Source organism: Chiloscyllium punctatum, chromosome 22, assembly GCF_047496795.1.
Source record: "Chiloscyllium punctatum isolate Juve2018m chromosome 22, sChiPun1.3, whole genome shotgun sequence".
In the NCBI taxonomy this organism is placed as follows: domain Eukaryota; kingdom Metazoa; phylum Chordata; class Chondrichthyes; order Orectolobiformes; family Hemiscylliidae; genus Chiloscyllium; species Chiloscyllium punctatum.
Genome location: NC_092760.1, coordinates 49271134 through 49292631, shown reverse-complemented (window position 1 = coordinate 49292631; position 21498 = coordinate 49271134). Strand labels below are relative to the sequence as shown.

The window sequence follows — 21498 nt, the reverse complement described above, 5'->3', positions numbered from 1 at the left end:
GGTAGAGAATTCATCTGTTCATAAGATTGTTTCAGATTTTGACCATCAGCACTTGTGTAAGATTTTGATTGCCAGAGCAACAATCTTTTTTTTTTAAACTGGTGGCATGAATTTTCTGAGGTCAAATCAACCAGGAAGAATTTCAACTTTTTGGTTCTGACAGTTAATCATTTGGATATCATTATTATTCTGCAAACAGTAATGCCATCTCATCTTTACATTCACATGAGCAGGCAATTAGCGTTATTTTTCATGTGAAAGGCAACAGCACATCTGATAGTACTGAAATGGCATCCTCAATTATGTTTTTGAGCCCTCAGTTTTTAGCCTCTGGTGAAAAGATTCCAACATTGTCACAACTGAAAATAGTTACCTGAAAAAATCATTTATCTGGCACAGGAAAGAAACATCACCAGTTTTAGCCTCTTCCCTGAGCAACTGTCTTTGGTGTGTTCATCACAAATGGACACAGTCCAAGCTTATGCATTTGTGACTGGTTGATTATTGGCACGCATCACTGGTGGACCTGATTCTGAGCCTATCTTTCTGCAGACATTTTCTGCCAGGGTTCGCTGACTGATTTGAGTTTGCTGACTCTGTCTGATCTTAGTTTCTCCATTCCTGGTCTAAATAGCACAATCCCAAAATAGGAGATACAATTTTCTATTAAACATATAAAATTAGGAACAGTAATAGGGAATTTGGCCCTTTTCCACCATTCAGTTGGATCATTGGTGATTTGATTATGGTTTCAACTTTAACTTTCAATTTATGCCTGATAACTACTGACTCATTTGTTAAGAGTCTATCTACATCTGTTTTAAAAATATTTAATGCCCCATTTTGGTGGATTGAGTTGCAAAGACTCATGACCTTTTTAAGCAGGCTTTCTTAGTTCTAGCCTTTCCCTTGGAGCATCCTTCAGCATCCATACTATCAAGTCCTCTCAAGGTCTTCCAATACTCATTAAGATCACATTATTAATTCTAATGGATGTAGGTCCAGCTTGTTCAACTTTTATGTCAGGTAGCCACATCCCACCCTAATCCAAAAAGCAATAACATGAATCTTAGGTTTCTAAAGTTTAAATGTTTTAAATCATATCATAAATGACTCCAGTAACAATCTTAAGAGATTTGTGTCCACAGTGGGAACACCATTCTGAGCACCTCCTAACTACATGACATACTCTCAGGTCAGACATAACATAGACACTTGGTAATGAGCAGTATTCAGAGGAAATTTAAAAAGTTGACTGCATATTGTATTCTGGAGAGATTGTTGGTTTTAAAATTTCTTAGTTTTAAATCATGTTGATAAAATATTAATGATTTTATTGTTTCTTCTTTCCAATTTGACATTTTAAGACTGCAGGCCAAACTGTAAGGTAAGCTACGCTTTTGCTTTCTTGATTTTTGCAACACAAAATCAGATTTGTATTCAATGGATATATATTTATATTTATATTTCTTATAACTTCAGTTTGTATCAACTGGTCGGGATACAGCTTGTGTGAAAGCATTGAGAGATATTGAACCAGGGGAAGAAATTTCCTGTTACTACGGAGATGGTTTCTTTGGGGAAAATAATGAATTCTGTGAATGTTATACTTGTGAAAGGTAAGAAATACTGTGCCTCTGAATTTGTTGTTTAATATGGAGTTAGTACCTTTTAATGGGAACTCTGTCCTAATATGTAAAAAAAAAACAATTTAAATTTTTTTTGTTCACCAGTCCTGGTGTGTTCTGGCCTACTGCTAAGTTGTAAATAAATTCGGCTTTGTAACATTGCACTTTTTTCATACCAGAAGTTGATGCTACTTTTGTCTGCCTATAGGGCATTGAGTAGATATCATTGGAGCTTATGGTTGTATAAAGCAAGAAAAATGCTGTTTCAATATGTAACAGCTGTATTATCAATATTTGGATAACTAATGTTTAGGTTTAGTATTAAAAATGGGTGGAGTTCCTTTTAAGAACTTTGGATAAACATTTTTTGATTAATTTATGACTGACCGTTTGTTGCACACTCTTGCTCTCTCTGAGTAAAATGAATCAAGGTACTATTTGCTTTTGTAACAGGGCAATTTAGGCCAATCATGGAAATTTTCCTGTATCTCAGGAGAGGACTTAAATGGCTTGTTTTCTTTCTTTAGGCGTGGGCAGGGTGCATTTCGATCAAAACCTGGACTCCCTGATCCTGTGCCAGTTATAAATAGCAAGTATGGACTTCGCGAAACAGACAAGCGTTTGAACAGATTGAAAAAGTTGGGTGATAATGGAAAGAATTCTGATAACCAGTCTGTGAGCTCAAACACTGATGCAGAAATTACTCAGGAAAAAGGTATCTTGTTTGACTACTTTTATTTTCTGTCAATTTCTCTTGGGCCTTTGTTCTTGAAAGCATTGATTCTCTGTATGAGTACTTTTTTGCTGACTTGTCCTACTCCTGTCATAACTACTTGATCCTCCCCTTCCAAAATCCACAAATTTAAGTCAGTTGTAGTATTTGAATTGTTGCATCAACTAAGATCATTGCGTAAGTGAGATTGAACCCAGGTCCTCAAACTGAAGAGCTTTGTGGAATGGAAAAGAACCATACAACCCTTAAGTCTATTGATTTTTCCTTCTAATGTAGTCCAAAATAAAATTGATTCCTCTGCTATTTGCCCATACTTGTATCTTTCTCCACTTAAAATTTGTTCATACTCAAGAGTTTTTAAAGGTCAAATAACCCTTATGGCAGAGAATTCCATGCATTAACAACTCTGCATTCGAAATACTGCTTAAAAAAAACTCTTCTTTTTGACCATTTTAAATTGATTACCTCTAATTAACTCAGCAAGAAAGAAAATATTATTTCCTATTAATTTTATTTGTTGTTGACATCTGGACAATATTGATAAGACATGGTATCATTTAGAATTTTGCAGTACCATTCAGCTCCCATTTCCCATGTTTCTAACTACTTCACCATCCTTTTGACATCTGGAAGTCTAACTATTCCAATCACTGTCTATTTGCCAGGTTTCATATCATCTGTAGTAATTATCGTGCATTCATGTTTAGTTTGAGGACATCAGCAATGGACTAAATATGGTAGTTTGTATAGTGCTGATCCAGGAATCGCTTGCTTCAGATTAACAACATGGTGAAATTTAAACATGCAATTAGCTGCTTTTTGACCTTTTTACCCATTCTGGGATAAATTCTCCCACTATTTTAAATCTTCACTCTGAGCATGCGTTTCTAGTTCCTGAAATCATCCTGATGAATACTGATTGGATGTATTCAAAGAAATATATCCTGTTTTTAACTTTGTCTTTATCCCTGTTTATTGTTTCATGGCAGAATTCATTCATTATTACAGATGTGGCGTACTTGCAAATCCTTCCCAATTTCTCTCTCCATGATATACAAACTAGGAACTCACTCCGAAATGTAATGCAGCACCCTTAACTGCCCTAAAATTTAGAAACCTTGAGCTCAACAACAAACAGGCTTCCTGTGATCATCCAGGAACTTCCATGTTGCATAATTCCAACATTTGTCATATGTTTCAGCTGTTCAGTGTAAATTGTCAAAATTTAACACAAAACAAATGTTGTTTGATAAAAGGGAAATACTGGAGTTGTGAAATTAAAACAAAGTACTGGAGTAGTTTGTTTGGCAGCATCTTTGGAAAGATGGGCAGAGTTAATGAATCATACTGGTGACTTGAAGAGTTTCTATTTTATCTCCTGAAGTACTGTCTGACCTGTTGTGCTCATTTTCTTCACATTGAAGTTACAGTTTGGTAATTTAAACTTACAACTAAACTTATCTTGGGCTCTCTGTATTTCAAGGATGAAATTTTTCAAAGGCTGATTGTCTCTTGGGGCTAGCCCCTACATGTTCCTAGATGTTTGTACTCCACTGGTCCGCTCTACTATAGTAATAATAATTACTCCACCATCTGTCTCTTTAGCTACCTGAGATATTTGGAATGGTTACAGCACAGAAGGAGGTATTTCATCCACCGAGTCCATGCTAGCTCCCTGCAACTAAACCTAGTCCCAGTTGCCTGCCTTTCTCTAAAGGACCTGAATATTTTCCTTTGATTAATACTCATTTCTCTCATAGGCTTTATAAAGTTATACAGCTCGGAGACAGACCCATCGGTCCATCTCATCCACGCCAGCCAGATATCCCATAGTTGAATCTGACTTCGCTATTTTGTTTTGTGCAGTGCATTCCTGATCCAAAGTACTCTTTGCAAAAACAAAATTTCCTCCTCCCATTACAACTTTTGCTTGCAAAGTGTCTTGCCAATGGCAACAGTTTCTCTTTGTCGACCTTGTCCAGACTCCTGATGATTTTGAATAATTCTTTTTAAGTTGCTTTTCAATGCTTTCTCTAAGGCAAACAACTCAGCTTTTCTGCCCTATTCAGGTGATTGGAAGTGAAAACGCTGGAATCTTTCTTGTGAATCTATTCTGCATTCTGTCTTTAATGATTCACACTTCCCTTAGGTTGCACTGCCCAGAATTGGAGATGGCATTCCAGTTGAGGCCAAGTCACGGCTTTATACAGATTGATCAAAACCTCCAATTTGTTTGTTTTTAATGCATCTATGTGCCTTGCCATACTACTTTGTCACTTCTGTGTTTTAAGTCATTGAGATGTACAGCATGGAAACAGACCTTTCAGTCCGACTTGTCCATGCCGATCAGATATCCCAACCCAATCTAATCCCACCTGCCAACACTTGGCCCATATCCTTCCAAATATACTCATCCAGTTGCCTTTTAAATGTTGCAATTGTACCAGCCTCCACCATTTCCTTGGGCAGCTCATTCCATACACGTACCACCCTCTTCGTGAAAAGGTTGCCCCTTAGGTCTCGTTTATATCTTTCCCCCCTCACCCTAAACCTATGCCCTTTTTAGTTCTGGACACTCCCACCCCAAGGAAAAGACTTTGTCTATTTATCGTATCCATGTCCCTCATGATTTTATAAACCTTTTATAAGGTCACCCCTCATTCTCTGACGATCCAAGGAAAACAATCCCAGCCTATTCAATCTCTCCCTCTAGCTCAAATCCTCCAACCCTGGCAACATCCTTGTACACCTTTTCTGAACCCTTTCAAGTTTCACAATGTTCTTTTGATAGGAAGGACACCAGAATTGCATACAGTATTCCAGCATTGGCCTAACTAATGTCCTGTACAACCGCAACATGACTTCCCAACTCCTGTACTCAATACTCTTGACCAATAAAGGAAAGCATACCAAATGCTGCCTTCACTATACTATCTACCTGCGACTCCACTTTCAAGGAGCTATGAACCTGCACTCCAAGGTCTCTTTGTTCAGCAACACTCCCTAGGACCTTGCCATTAAGTATATAAGTCCTGCTAAGATTTGCTTTCCTAAAATGCAGCAGCTCACATTTATCTGAATTAAACTCCATCTGCTGGTACTCGGCCCATTGGCTCATCTTGTCAAGATCCTGTTGTAATCTGAGGTAACCCTCAGATTTTTTAAAATCCTAATGCAGTGAAGTGCTGTTTGACTCAGGTTATACAAGGATGAAATTCCATTAGTGCTCCCATCAAGGCATTCCCTCCCTATATTAAGAAAATCCCAGTACTTGGCTCAATTTTGCTGTCCAGTAGCCAGTTATAAAATTCACCCACCTCACTAAAGGAATACTTCTATTCTGTTTTTTTTTCCAAACTTTTCATCTTAATTCCATGTTCTCAATGCTACTTCACTTAAATTTCAAAATAAATTTGAGTGTGCAATTGATATACACACTTAAAGTATAACATGTTTAGTATAAAACAGTTTTGGCTTTGTACAAAAGCTTTATACTATAATATGAAGCAAATCAGATTCAGATTTCCTGTTTCAGGGAATCTTGATCATTTCATACCTGACTTTAGATTAATCTCAATTTTACATGGAATTGATGCAGATTAAAATGTTTTTCAACAAACTGTACCATGTCAATGCACTGGAATATTATCCATACTGTTTGCTGCATAATCATGGAAGAGAACAGAAAAAACGGGCCTTTCTTATCTAGCCTCAGTTGTTACACTACCTCTGCTGTTCATAGAGTAGAAGTTCATAGCATCCCTACTGCATGGAAAAAGGCCATTCAACCAATTGGGTCCACACCGAACCTCCAAAGGGCACCCCTCCCATAGCTAACCCACCTAGCTGACACATCCCTGGACACTGGGCAATTTAGCATGGCCAGTTCATCTAACCTAATCAGTTAGCATTCCACACAATAGAAACATACGTTAATGGATTTACCGTCTCTGAACCTTTGTTTTGGCTATGTGGATTTAGTTTGGTTTGCTTCCATTCAAATCTTTTCCAGAACTCTCTGCCTCTGATTCCAAATGCAATGAGTAAATAGTGTTGTTGTACTTCCCTCTGTTTTCAGTTGGTCAAAATCCAATTTTGTTCCTAAGAGTTTTGGTAAAGTTTAGTTGATGCTGCAAAGATGAACAATCAATGATAGTAAGCATAAAGAATAGGCCTATTTATTTATTTAAATTAATTAATCTAGCTTTCAGATGTCAATATGTTAATCTTTGCTACCATTTTGTTTTTAACCCCTACCCCTTGTTCTATATGCAGACATCTTGGACTTGATCCAAGGATAACTTGGTTACAAAAGATACCAGGTTAGAAGTCTTTATAGCATTCGAGATGCAAGTTCAATAACTTTTAATCTTAACCACCATTCTGATTTTTCTCAGACAACATATGCTAATAATTCTTCTTTTGCTTTTACAGCTCCTTTTAGATCCATCATTTATTCTTGGCCTGTTATTATGCTTTTTTGTCTTGCATCCGAAACCTTTTTTGCAATTGACAGCTGCAACATTCCGTCTTGTAACTTCTGTCCGTTTATGCATACATTGAATTAAGCATTGTCAGCAAGTCCCATATTTATTGCCCTTCAGTTGGTTGTGACTGTCGCCAAATTTATTATTCTGTTTGTGAATGTTAATGTTTTAAAGAAAAATTTCTAAGATCCAGCAACTAACAGACAGAATCAGACTTAAGACTTCACACTTTAACTAAACTTTGCTTTTGTTTAAATTTCTCATTATATGCTGTACAACAAAATACATGCCACTAACTTCACATGGTTTTTGAAAACCCATGTTATCCAACACTGTTTTACTTGTTACTTAGCCCTTTACTTCAAAACCTTGAAGGTTCATTGATTTTCGTCTGGGACCAAATCAAATGTATGCCAAGGCCCTCTGGAAGTTATTTCTCTTCAGTATTCCCATTCTTCCTCAAGAAACAAATTTCATGGGAATCATTCAATTTTAGCTACTCAATCCTTCAGTTTTCTTTGCAGGCCTCTTGGCGATGGAACTTTCAAGTATGAGTTTCAATGCCTTTCATAGAGGTTTAAACACCAGGAACTTCTCCAGTTCCTATTGTTCCAATATGTTCCCACAGTTTCTGTACAACTTCTGACCCCTGTTTTGGATCAGACCAAATCCCCTCAAATACAGTTGGCGTTGCTATAACACACATTTCTTCAAAGCAAATTGGCTAATACATAATTGAAGAGTTTAGACCATTATTTGTAGAACCCAAACTTTAGCTATAATGCAGTTCCAGTCCCATTGGTTTTAACGGTGCTGCTATTATGCAGTTTTCTTATAATGCGGGATCGCACGGGAACGGAACTATGGCATTATATCAGAACAGATTGTGTATTAAGAAGATAGCCTCGGCCCTAACTTTTTCTTATTTTAAAGGTAAGTGTAAGGCATTCCATTTTTGATGCCATTTGATTAGTCAAACTATTCAACCTTAAGCAAAACACAATTTATTTTTACACTACAATTAGCATACAGAAAATAAGAAAAGAATTGGCTTCACTAGCTCTATCAAAATGCTTAAAATAATATATGTAAATTACTAATTAACTGTTCGAACATAGTAACATTCCATAAGCACACCCTTGGCAAAGTCAAATTCAATAGAATAGATTGTCTTGCATGCAGTTCGAGTAGCAGGAAGAGAATCTCAGCTTTTAGCTGTAATAGAGAAGAAAAAGAGCTTGCACATCCAGCTTCAGTACTATAACAACTGCAGAAATCTAAAACTAAAACTCATGGTTCTGTGGGAGCTTGATCACACCTAATCAATCTGTTTCAATTGTTCCAGCTTCAATTGAGCCCAAGGCTTGAAGCTGTTTTCCTGATAGGCTTTGAGCAGACTGTTTGGTTCCTCAGGTTTAAACCTTTCTCCTCCTTTTATTAAAAGGACAAGTTCCCCTCTTAAATTAAAGGACAAATAAAGCCATTGAATCATCGCACTTTACAGCTTATAACCACCTCCTCAAAAGCGAGGGCCACAGTAGATTTTGTCTTCTATATAGATTTTAGCTCCAAACTAGGCAAATCTTTCAGTTACATTTCCTCATTAATCCATGCTTTAAGCTCAACTGTATTCCATGTTGGTGAACAATAAAAGTTAATAGAATTGGGATTAGCCTTTATTGTCACATATACTCTGAATATAGTGGAAAGTTTATATGTCGCCACTTACAGCACCGACCTAGGTACAACTTTACTTACAAGATTTTAGACAATAGAGAAATGAAATGCCCAGCATAATAGTTAAGAACAACAGAGCACGCTGTCATCTTGTTTTCAGTCTGCACTGGGCTGTGGCTCCAGACCATGCTAGGTTTCACATTGAGAATCATGAGGCTGGGAGATTGTAGTTCTTCATACCCAGGAGGCTGTGATGGGAGGAGGCTGTTGTGCCAGGCCATGAAGTCACCATGTCATGCTGGGAAGCCACTGCGCCAGGCTGACAGTCGTTGCTTGCCGGCGTTCGGTGGAAAATGAAGCGCTAAGAGGAAGAAAAGGAGGAGAAGAATGGATGGAGCGGACGAGCTCCGGCTGGAGCATTGTACTTTGCTTCAAAGACAGAAAATGTGGCAGCATAGGCCTAAATAATTCCTTTTCATTTGGCTGTCCCTATTTGGTGAGTTGCACCCTATGCAAGACATGATCTCTAGCTGTTGGTCAGTTCCCAAACTGAAGGTGTTGCTTCTGTCAGCAGACACACATGGATAAATTAGGAAGAAACCATTTACCACCCCCCCCCTCCATCACATCACATCACCCCAGTGGACTTTAGTTGTGTTGCCCTCAAATGAAAATGTAATCAAATTAATTTGCCTTCCATGCTACTCATTCTGGAACGTACATGAATAATGTATGTCTGTAATAGACTTTTACAACCTTTCCAAAATTGCCAGCTTTTACCTCTACAAACTAAGCTCTCAAATAAGCATGGTGACATTACCAAGGTGTTTAAAATTGGCTTACTGTAGTTTTTTTATCACTGTCAACTTTTTGGCCTTCTAAAATAAACACCGGTTACCTTTTAAGAAGCGGAGACTTGTTTGCATTGTACATACTTCACAATTAAAATCAGTTTCTCAATTATGTGTTCTCATTTTGTATATCTAAAACTAAATATGTATGCTAATCACATGAATTATGAACTAGATATTTCAACAGTAGGGTGAAATTATTCCCACAGTGTTCTAATGGTGCTACAAATAGTGTTCAACAATTTTAACCCAGCCCCACTGAAGTAATGAAAGTATATTTCCAAGTTGGGTTGGTGCACCACCTTGTGGTATTTCTATGCTTCTGTTGCCCTTGTCCTATGAGAAGTGCTATTGAAGAAATCTTGGCAAATCACTGTCATACGTCTTGTGGATGGAAGAGCTATGCAATGTGAATTTGGTACACCAATGGGGGTAGAAGTAGTGAATTTTAAAAATAGTGGATGGGTTGATCAAGCACTCTATTTCCAACATCCACAGTTCTTTTATATTTATTTCTCTGTAATTTGTTCCCAGCTCCCAAGCTGATTAGTTACCTGAGAACAGATCACATTATTGTCGGCAGGCAGAAAGGACTCTCATTGATAACTGCCATCTGTTCATTAACCAGTCAATCTTTTTATACCAGCAAAAGCTGCATCATTACACCTCACTTGGCTCCAAATTGTCTGCAACTCAACTTTCAATTACTGTGTTCAACTAGTTGTTTACATGTCTGGCAGTAATGTCAAGTTACTTTTCAAAACAGCAGCACCTGGTGAAAATACTGTTTTTTTTTAAATTGCCGTTCCTCAGTTCAGTTTTTTATGAAACAAAATAAAAAGACAGTTCTTAAATGTTTCTGTCCTTCAATAAATGTAGCACCATTTCAGAAATGTTATACAAACAATAAAACAAACTACATGCAATCATCCTTCCTTTCTTCCATCACATGCAACCTTGCACAGTTACCATTTTTAAAATCCTGTGCAGATAGGTCATTATAACTTGGATTCATTTTTCACAAGCATTGAGCATGAGCCCTTAAAGCATTTTTAAAAAAACTCAGTCACTTCACAACAATGGTGCTGAATTTCATGTATTGTAGTTGCACTGTTCCAGGCAAGTGGAGAGCATTCTTTGTATTCCTGTAAGTGGTGAAAAGACTTTGTAAAGTCAGATGTTTGTCACTTGTTATAGATAGCTAACCTCTGACCTGCTCTAGTCAGTGTTTTTGTATCAATCCAATTAAGTTTCTGGTCAATGGTGTCTCCCCAGGCTATGGATGAGGGAGGATTTGTTGATACGAATGCTTTTGAATAATAGATGTTTGGTCTTTCATCTTTTGGAGATTATCATGCCTGGCACTTGTATGTCATGACTGCCCATTAAGACAAGCCTGAACATGTCCAGATCTCGTGGCTTGCCGGTAACAAAGCAATTCCATACCTGCAGAGTTGCAAATGGAATTGAAGACTGAACAATCATCAGTAACCATTTCAAGTCCTATCCTTCAGGAAGGAATATCTTTGAAGCAGCTAAAGATAATTGATCATAGGACATTGCCTGGCGAAACTGAAATGATTTGGCCACAAGTAATATTGCTCATCTTTCTTTGTTTTTGGTATTAGCTCCAGCCAGGCAGAGTTGCCCCCTAATTTTCGTTGACTTCAGTTTTGCGACTTCCACACTGGATCAGATGCTCCCTTAATGTCATGGAGAGTTATTCTTGTCCCTTTTTGTTCAGGTTTTTTTCAATCTTAATTTCATTGTAATGCTGAGCATCCATTTAACATTACTGTTGAGTAGGTATCCTTGGTGGTTTGGCCAACAGCACCTTACACATATCAAAGCAATTGTTATCACCTCACTCCTGCATTACGTTGTGACCTGGGCTGTGTAACAACATACTATGAAAGAGACGTTCAATCAACCATGCCTCCTCCATGTTGGAGGAATGTCAAACACTAATGTCCTTGAAGCCAGCTCCGCAACCATTTGGGCAACACCCTACAAAATCAACTTTTATGGACTGGACACAATTTCCAGCAGATGAAAAGCTGTCTCCTTGGCCAGATCCTGTTCTTCTCCACTCTAAGATGGCTAAAGTTCTGGGGAGAACAAAGAAAATGATTTACAGACACTTCCACTCTCCTCATGAGGCGTATTAATTTGTTACTGGTAGAAGCATGCTGCCAGCCATTCACAATAGCAGAAAATTATTCGAGTTGAGTCATGCTGATGAATAGTTGTGTCTTAATTATGCAGAAGATAGCGGAAAGAAGCATATTCTACCTGCTGAAACCCACTCTCTTGTGCGATGTTCTGTCCCATTTAGCTAAGGTTTTGCAGAAAACAAAAACAGCTTGTTCAGTCATGTTAAGACCCGTGACAGAAACGCAAGACCATGAGCTACATCATTATTTGAATTGATGTGCACCTAATGATGACAACACCTTCCATCACTTTCCTTTGCGAGTAAACTGATCAAAGAGCAATTAACCTAATTGGATTGCTGCAGCATTTCAAGTACAGAACATAACCAGACAATTTTCCTGGTTGGATAGATGCTAGTATTCTAGAGGAACTGAGGCACAGATGTTATTGCTGCTACTAGTATTTTATTAGCCCTTTGTAGCTTTAGCTGTATCCAGTACCTTCTGTTTCTTGCTATCATGTGGATTGAATGGAATCCGATAGTGAAGAACCTCTGCCAAAGTCAGGATCTCTCCATTGGGCTGAGGTAGATTATTTAACTTTGTTCTTAAGACCAACGATAACTCCCAACTTTTTCAGCCTTGTCTTTTGTAAAAATGCTTTGTCTTTAAGGATGGGAATTTTGAGCTGTCTCCATTTTCTTAATTGTTTACTACCATTCCACTGGATGTCGCAGGTGATTGAATTTTGATATTATCTGTTGATTGTGGCATCACTTAGCTCTGACTACAGTATACAGATTTCGTTGTCTGTAAAGCATGCAGTGCTGCATTATAGCGTTGCCAGGTTGTTACATGATTTTCTATACCTCTGCTGCTGTGGTGGTCATTTACACACTTCATTGTTTCCTTAGCCCAACTGTAATGATAGACTGAAGAAAGTACTGGATTGTGAGGTAACAGATTGTGATGATTACACTCCTGCCAATAGTTCTAAATGTATCATGGCTACTGAGTTTAGAGCTACTGTGTTTTGCATTTGTTATTTACATGATGGCAATGCCAAATAACTCTGTGGAGAATGAAAATGAGACCATCTCTGCACGAACTATACAGTAGTCATTCTAGTCATAATAAGGTTTTATCTCTAGATGATCTGTTAATTTGTTTAATGAGATTGATTTAGCATGTCTAAGTTGTATTTGAAAGATTTATGGTTATCAATGAAACAAATTTTGGTCGACAGCATCTCACTATGTAAATCGGTACTATTATTTGTAAATGATCCTTATTGAGATTTGTTAATACATTCCACTTGATGTCTGTAGGTGGTGCAGTAGTGAGAAATTTCCCATTTAAAGCACTCTCCATTTGCCATGATTTTCAATCGCAATAGCTTATCATTTAACAACGCTCTTATGATAAAGCTTGATTTTACCTTGAAGTTTCATAATTCGGTCACAAGGGACTGCTGTGAAACAAATTCGTTTTCTCTCCACCTCTTCCATAATGCTGATTTCTTTATTTTCTTGCATTATTCCAAAAATTTAAGTGCATCTTAATAAAATCTTTAATGTTTGGAAGGATTACATCCAGTGGTTTTCATCCACCACCACCCACTGCTCTACCCCCCCCCCCCCCCCCCGCCAAAGTTTTTGAGTATACCCCGAATTCTACTCGAGGCTTCGTTCTACTTTTCCCGTTTTTCTTAGCAAATCGTTCCTCATTTCCTCCTGACCCATTTTCCATAAACTTTTGCCTTTTTTCCTTTCTGCTCCTCCTCCTACTAACAGATTGTTAGATGTGCAGATGTCCCAAAATGTGGCAAGTATACTTTAATGCTGGGTTTGTATCTATGTTTATCCATTATGTATAACTTTTTTTAATCAGCCAAGCAAGTAATTTCTGTAAGATATCAGTCACAAAGGTATGACTGGGTAAGTTGTAACATATTACTCAACACTGATTAAAGGAACTTAAACATTGGAAATTATACTATGAAAAATTAAAGTAAAACAATTTTAAGCTCAGTTAATTTGCACATCCTCAACAACTAAATCCTGTCAAATATTTGGGAGCTGAAATAACAGATTGGTGAGGAAGTAAAATGAAGTGCTGCAGGAAGTTCTGTTGTCATTAGGCTCGAGTGTAATGTTTATGGTAATCTAGAGTGATATCTTTTTTGCTTGTAGTTTTATGTAGAAAATGTACATTGCAAATTAATTTTAATTTACCTATTGATGTCTGTATTTCAGCTGCAACTAGAAAATCTATGAATTTGAAAAAGGATAGCAAAAGCAGGACAAGGCAAAATCTACCCAGAACATCAACTGCCTCTGGCTCTACCTCATCCTCTTCAAAAATATGTTCTGTAGGTAATTCCAAGGTACCAAAGAAACTGAAAACCTCAAGGCCGGTTAGGTCATTGGCCTCAAAATCGAGGTTAAGAAGTGAATCTAGAAGGTCAGAACAAAAGACCACTTTTAGAAATCTTGAAATGGACAATTTCGTTCTCAAGGAACCTAAAGTAGTTCTTTATAAGAATTTGCCACTTGAAAAGGACAAAGATTTGGAGGGGCCAGCAAACGTTGAAAGTTCGGGTAAGTGTCTGACCAGGCATTCTGTTCGAGAAAATAAAATGAATTCTATAAAAGAATTGCATAAACTTTCCCGCATCCGAAACGGAGCAGTACCTTGTACTTACATGACCCGTCGGGCAAAAAGAACAAAACTTGCCCTTAAGGAGTCCTTTGATGTTGTTTCTTCATTGGAGCTTGAACCAAATACTGTGGACAGTGTAAATCTTTGCAGAGAAGAAAGTGAACATATTGACTCCATTCAACGTGTCTGTGATGGTGCTCATGTAAATACATTGATCCAAGAATCATTATCTGATAAAGGAACGAATTGTCAAAATAATGGCATATGTTTGAGCAGAAGGAGGTTACAACATGGAAAACGAGAAAAAATTCCTGCACAATTAGATGAATGTGAGCACGTGCTATCTTGTTCTGTAAAACAGAATATAAAGGAGGAATCTATGCCAGAATTGATAAGTCCTCCCCCAATTCGCAATCTTAATGGGAATGATAAAGTTAATTTAGTGGATATGACTGGTGTATACAGAGACTACATTGGTTCATCAAATTGTGGCACTTCAGACTCTTTTATGGTTTCTCACAAAACAAAAAGTTCAGAATCTCATAAAATGAAAGATTCCAGGACAACAGGTGAAAGAAACAGAAAAAAACGGCGAATCACAAGATATGATGCACAATTGATACTTGAAAACAGTACTGGGATTCCCAAATTGACTTTGCGCAGAAGACGTGACAGCAGTAGTAGTAAAACTAATGACCAAGAAATGGATGGAAAGAAATCCAAGATTAGTATCAAACTGAGCAAAGACCATGAAAATGACAAAAGTAACAATTATGTAGCAAAGCTCAGTAATGGGTTTACCACAGGCTCAGGAAATAGTTCTACAAAACTCAAAATACAGCTGAAACGGGAGGAACAGATTAAAGGAATTAAGCGATCACACTCCCTCATGGAAGATCTCTGTGATAGTGGTGTGTGTTGTGATGATTCTGTTTTTGTGAGGGCTAATGGAGAAGTGGATGAACACAGACAACGCAGATATGAGGACGATGATGAGGAAGAGGATTCATCATCATCATCTTCCTCATCATCGTCCTCCTCTTCCTCGTCATCTGAGGAGGATTATGATGATGAATTTGAAGATGACTTTATTCCACTTCCTCAGGCAAAAAGACTAAGACTGATAGTTGGTAAAGACTCCATAGATATAGATATCTCTTCAAGGAGAAGAGAAGATCAGTCTTTAAGGCTTAATGCATAAATCTTTTGGTTCTATACTAACCACAGTGTACAGTACTTTCCAATCAATTCCAAGTTTGAATGAACTTACTGTAAATTTTGATGGCACTTCTGTATTCATTATCAACATAAATATTGTAGAATATTGTACATTATATTGACTCTTGATTTTTTTGCAGATTTTTATTGTACTATTAATAGCCTTACCATGTGCAATTCTGAGTTTTGGAGGGTGATGACTCTCTGTGGTAGAATTAAGGTATAAAACAGAATTGTTGTACATAAAGACCAGGTTTTCCTTTCATTTTTTTTCTCCTCTTGAGCCTCAATACTTTGAAACACAATTATGGTGGATATTTTAATTTTTTTAAACTGAGCGTTAATTTGCTCTCCAGTATGAATGAAGGTTAAAGAATACAAGAATTGGTAGTGGCAGCAAGTACAAACAATGGATTTATACTAGCTGTTCTTATCACCAGCAAGGAATTGCGGCTTTTAGGCTCGTTTGCTAGGTGTTTTTCCCCAGGTTATGTCAATTTTACACTGTATGCTGTCCCAGATGTACTGTTTGTGGCCTTTGTCAGTAGCCAGCTATTGTTTGGAAGTTTAAATAAATGGAGTTGTTTAAATAAAATAAGTGTGAGCTATTTGCTGACCTTGTAAAACAGAATAATGTGTGCAGGGTATAATACTTATACTTTACAGCATAAAAGTGTGAATCTAGTTTAATGGCACCTGTATATGTAATATACTCTGGCTGAATGTACTCACCTTTGACTGTTAATGATGCAAAATGATATTTGTAGGTATCCTGGAAAAAAACTGGTCATGTGTTTATTTTTTAAAAAGACATCTTTTTTGTAATGAATTGGTATTAAAGTCATAAAATCTGAATTTAAATTTAAACTCAAACAAGAATTGTACATGTATTTTGCAGCAGTAATGATTTGTTCAACCGGCATTCTGCTTTACTGTCTTTGTCCTCTTCTTTCTCACTCCCTTTTTTCTCTTTTTTTTGTCCTCTCTCGCGCTCCCCATTCCGTCTCAGGCTGTTAGAATTCTTTGAGAACATAACGGGCAAGTTGGAGGAGAGCTGGTGGGTGTGATATACTTGGATTTCCAGAAGACCTTTGACACGGTGCTGCAAAGGAGGCAGCTCAATAAGATAGGAGCCCATGGTATTAGGGGTAAAGTATTAGCATGGATAGATGATTGGCTGACTGGCAGAAGTCAAAGTAAGGATAAATGAGTCTTTTTTCCGGTATGGCTGCCAGTGACTACTGGAGTTCCGCAGGGGTCAGTGTTGGGTATATAACTAATTCGAGGCTTGCATTAGTAATCTGGACCAAGGAACTGAAGATATTGCTAAGTTTGCAGGTGACTCAAAGATAGATGGAGGAGCAGGCAGTGTTGGGGAAGCAGGTAGGCAGCAGAAAAACTTGGACAGGCTCGAAGAGTGGACACACAAGTGACAGATGGTATTCAATGTGGGAAAGTGTGAGGTTACACATTTCGGTAGAAAGAATAGACATGTAGACTATATTCTCTAAATGGAGCAAAGCTTTGGAAATCTGAAGCACAAAGAGACTTGCAAGTTCTAGTTCAGGATTCTCTTAAGGTTGACATGCAGGTTTATGTGGAAGGCAAATGCACTGTTCACACTAATTTCAGGAGGGTTCAAAAACAAGAGCAGAGGTGTGCTGCTGAGTCTTTATAAACCACTGGGTAGACCATGTTTGGAATATTGAGTGTGGTTTTGGGCCCCATATCTGAGGAAGCATGTGCTGACTTTGAAGGGGGTCCAGCGGAGGTTTACAAGGATGATCCCAGGGATGAAGGGTATATGGGGTTAAGTACTCAGTGGAGTTTAGAAGGATGAGGGGAGATCCTATTGAAACTTACAGAATACTTAGAAGTCTGGATAGAGTACTTGTGGAGAACCCGTTTCCACTAGGAAGAGTGGCTAGGATGTGAAAGTGCAGAGTACAAGTGAAGGGCAATCCTTTAGAGCCGAGATGAGGAGGAATGTTTTCCAGCCAAAAGGTGGTGATTGTAGAACTTATTGCCGCAAAGGGGTTGTGGAGGCCAAGTCATTGAGTGTATTTAAGGCAGATGGATGTGTTCCCGATTAGAAAAGGGATCAAATCTTACTGAGAGAAGGCAGGAGAATGGGTTTGAGAAACCCAATCAGCCATGCACTGGAACATAGGTTGAGAGGCGACCTGATAGAAATTTTAAAAATAACGAGAGGTATAGATAGACTTAATGGTAATTGTCTTTTCCTTTGGATGGGAGGAATTCAAGTCTAGAGGGCACATTTTAATGTGAGAGGAGAGAGATGTTAAAAAAGACGTGTGGCTAACTTTTTACACAAAGGGTGTTGCGTGGTTGGAATGAGGTTTCAGAGGAAGTGGTGAATGTTTAAAAGGCATTTGGATAGATGCATGAATAGGAAAGGTTTGGAGGGATTTGGGCCAAACAGAACACAAGTGGGCCTGTGATCAGCATGGACTGTGTTGACCAAATGGTCTGCACCTGTGCTGTATGACTCTAATCATATGGTGGAGTAGACTCTGTGGGCTGGATGGCCTAAGTCTGCTCATGTCTTATGGTCTTCACTTAGAAGCTGTGCGGCACTCTTCAATTTTTGCACTGAGGTTTAAGATGTCATGTTTGGTTTTTATTTTAATATTAATCTTCTGTGATCTGTCTTTTGGCTTTTGTTCTCATGTTTCTGATGTTCTGTACATTTGAGAAACCGCAAACAATACCATGTGTTGTAAGTTGTCTTCTTCATGAATACTGCATTTCTTTTGCTTTTCTGTGTGAATCAGGAAGGATGTACTGGCCCTGGAGTGTGTTCAGAGGAGGTTCACGCGAGTGGTCCCAGGAATGAAAAGCTTAACAAATGAGGAATGTTTGAGGACTCTGGAGTTTAGAAGGGTCTAATTGAAATATGCAGAAAACTGAATGGCCTGGACAGTAGATGTTGGGAAGATGTTTCCATTGGTATGACCAACTAGGACCTGTGGTCATAGTCTTAGAGAAAAGGGGAGACCTTTTAGAATGGAGATAAGAAGAAACTACTTCAGCCAGACAGTGGTGAATCCATGCAATTCATTGCCACAGAAGGCTGTGGAGGCCAGGGCCTTGAGTATATTCAAAGACTGAGATAAATAGGTTCTTGAGTATCAAGGGTTTCAGGGAGAAAGCAGGAGAATGGGGTTGAGAAGCCTTTCAGCCATGATTGAATGCAGGAGCAGATTCAATGGAATGAATGGCCTAATTTCTCCCTTTGTCTTATGATCTAATCCTTCATCGTGCTTTATGGACACCGCCTATTTTTCATGCTTAAGTTTCACTCATTCGTTCATTTTTCTTCCATTCAAATCAATGTTTTCACTTGCGTATGTTTTTCATTTACCTTTTTAAAGAAATCCTCCACGTGACTTCTCTCCTTAGTCATCTTGGTGTGTCTCATGATAATTGTGTTATCATGCTACCTTGTGAACCTTTATATCTCTTATCTCTCAGCATATCAGTGCCTTGGTTCTTCATTCTTGTGTTTTTATTATCAATCAAGTTATCTTACTCTCAGCGTGATCTTCATTGAGTGATGCAGTCATATAGTATGGAAACAGATCCTTTGGTCCAATCAGTCCACACTGAACATCCCAATTAGTCCTCCTGGCCCCTATCCGTCCAAACTTCCCTATTTGTGTACTTATACAAATGTCTTTTAAATGTTGTAATTGTGCCCATATCCACCATTTCCTCAGGAAGTTAATTGCACAACCCTCTTAAAAATTGCCCCTGGTATTGTTTTAAAATTTCTCGCCTCATCTTAATGTGGCCTCCAGTCTTGAAATCCCCCATCCTAGCAAAAAGACACCTACCATTGGCCTTATCTCACCAGTCTTTCATTCCTTTTAAGTCCTTTTCTTCCCTATGCCCTTCTAGTCCTTGTTTTTTACAGGTTTGAAGTCTGTTTGGTTTAAATGCTTTTATTTGTTTGTCTTGAGTACCCTATTTCTTAAACTTTTTCTTCCATCCAAGATGGCGAAATAGGACACTGTAACTGTGGCCATCCAGTGTGGCATTTTGGAAGCTATCTTCTAGTCTCCCATTTCTCAAGGTGAAATCTGGCGCCATCTGGAGCCATGGTGTGGTGCAGACTGGAGGCAAGGTGCCAGTGTGGTCTGGTTTGGAAGACAATGGTTCCGAACTCTCTGTGCAACTCTGGACATTTTATTTCTCTCTAAGATCTGTATCTACAGAAGTTGTACCTAGGTACTTTTTATACCTAAGAAGGTGCTGTAAGTGGCAATATATAAACTTCTCACTATATTTGTTGAGTATATGTGACAATAAAGGCTAATTCTAATTCTATTGCAAGGACAACTTTTTTAAAAACCTATTCCTAGTTGTCCTTGAAGGTGAGCCTTCTATTTGGAGCACAGCATTTTGTCTATATAACTAGGCCCATGCTTGCTGGTAAAGGAAACTCCAGAATTTTGACACAAGAATAGTGATTATAGACTGGATTTAACTTGAAGAAGGTCTTAGAAATGATGTTTCTATATATCTTTTGTCCTTTTTCTTCCAGGTGGTAGCAGTTTTCTGTTTGGAAGATTGTGTTGAATGAACTTTGAATTGTTGCACAGTGCATCTTGCAGATGATGCACTGTAGCACCTAGAATCAGAGCTGTACAGAATGGAAACAGACCCGAAGGTCCAACTCCTCCATGCTGACCAGATATCCTAAATGTCCCATTTGCCACCATTTGGCTCATACCTCTCTAAACCCTTGCTATTCATGAACCCATCCAGATGCCTTTTAAATGTTGTAATTGTAACAACCTCCACCACTTACTCTGGCAGCTCGTTCCATATGCACGTCACACTCTACATGAAGTGGTTACCCCTCAGGTCTCTTTTAAGAGCTTCCCTCCTCCTCACCTTAAACCTATATCCTCTAGCTTTGGAGTCCCCTATTCTGGACCAAAAAAAACCTTTTCTATTCACCCTATCCATGCCCCTCATGATTTTGTAAACTTGTATAAGGTTACCCCGATACCTCTGGGAAAACCATCCCAGCCTTTTCAGCTTTCTATAACCTGTGACCTCCAGTCCTGGGACGTTCTTGGAAATCTTTTCTGCACCCTTTAAAATTTTACAAAATCTTTCCTGTAGCAGGAAGACCAAAATTGAATGCAGCATTCCAAAAGTGGCCTAACCAATGTCCTGTCCAGCCTCTGGCAGTAATTAAGCGAATGGTGTGCCAGCGAGTCTAGTTGCAGTGTCTTCGATAGTATTGAGCTTCACGTTGTTGCAGCTGCACTTATCCAGGCATTTCTTTTCCAAAATGAGGAAATGCTGTTGCAGAATTCTGAATCTCTGAGCTATCCTTTCATCCGTAGTATATGATTGACCCCCTTAAGTTTCTACTGGATTAGTGGTGCTGGAAGAGCACAGCAGTTCAGGCAGCATCCAAAAGTTTCTGTTCAGTGACCTTCAGGAGATTAATGATGTGAAGTATATTTCTTCTCTTGGGCAATCTAGAATGAAGGAATACTTTCAAAATAAAGAATCTTATTGTTAAGGTTGAGGTAAGGAGGACTTTCCTGAGGTGGTCTGTGTTTCGAATTCTCTACCTCAGAACACTGAAGAATTGGGTTATTGTCTATGATTAGGAGTTAGACAGATTCTTGATTAATAAAGGAGTCCAAAGTTATTTCACAGGAAGCAGGAAAGTGGAGTTAATACCAAATTCCAGCCAACCATAATCATTGATTGGAGCAGGGTTGAGAGACTGAATTGCTTATTTCTATTTATTGTGTGCTCTAACATTTATCAATGGAAATTCTTCCATTTCTGGAGTTGTAAATCTCTTCTGCGCCCTCGCCTTGTCCTTGATGTGATGACCAGAACTAGAAGCACCAGTTCAGTTGTGGCTTAACCAAAGCTTTATAAAGGTTTAGCACTCCTCTTTATGCTCAATCTCTGGTTATGAGGCTCAAAATGCCACTTTCTCAATATGCCGTGCCACTTTCAAAGATCTGTGTATGTGACCCCACAGGATCTTTTATCTCTCCACACTCTTTAGAACTGTACTGTGAAGTTTGTATT

At 38.3% G+C, this 21498-nt stretch overlaps 1 protein-coding gene across 6 annotated transcripts in view; it reads left to right on the top strand.

The window, feature by feature from the left end:
* Positions 1 to 16275, top strand: part of kmt5b (lysine methyltransferase 5B) — a 46417-nt gene extending 30142 nt beyond the window's left edge. For all 6 annotated transcript variants that reach the window (XM_072592251.1, XM_072592252.1, XM_072592250.1 and 3 more), the window contains 4 exons: positions 1368 to 1387; positions 1483 to 1619; positions 2156 to 2343; positions 13785 to 16275. In XM_072592251.1, coding sequence (XP_072448352.1) covers positions 1368 to 1387; positions 1483 to 1619; positions 2156 to 2343; positions 13785 to 15391 — 1952 coding nt within the window. In that variant the 3' untranslated portion in view covers positions 15392 to 16275. The remainder of the gene's footprint in view (positions 1 to 1367; positions 1388 to 1482; positions 1620 to 2155; positions 2344 to 13784) is intronic.
* The last annotated feature ends 5223 nt before the right edge of the window (positions 16276 to 21498 follow it).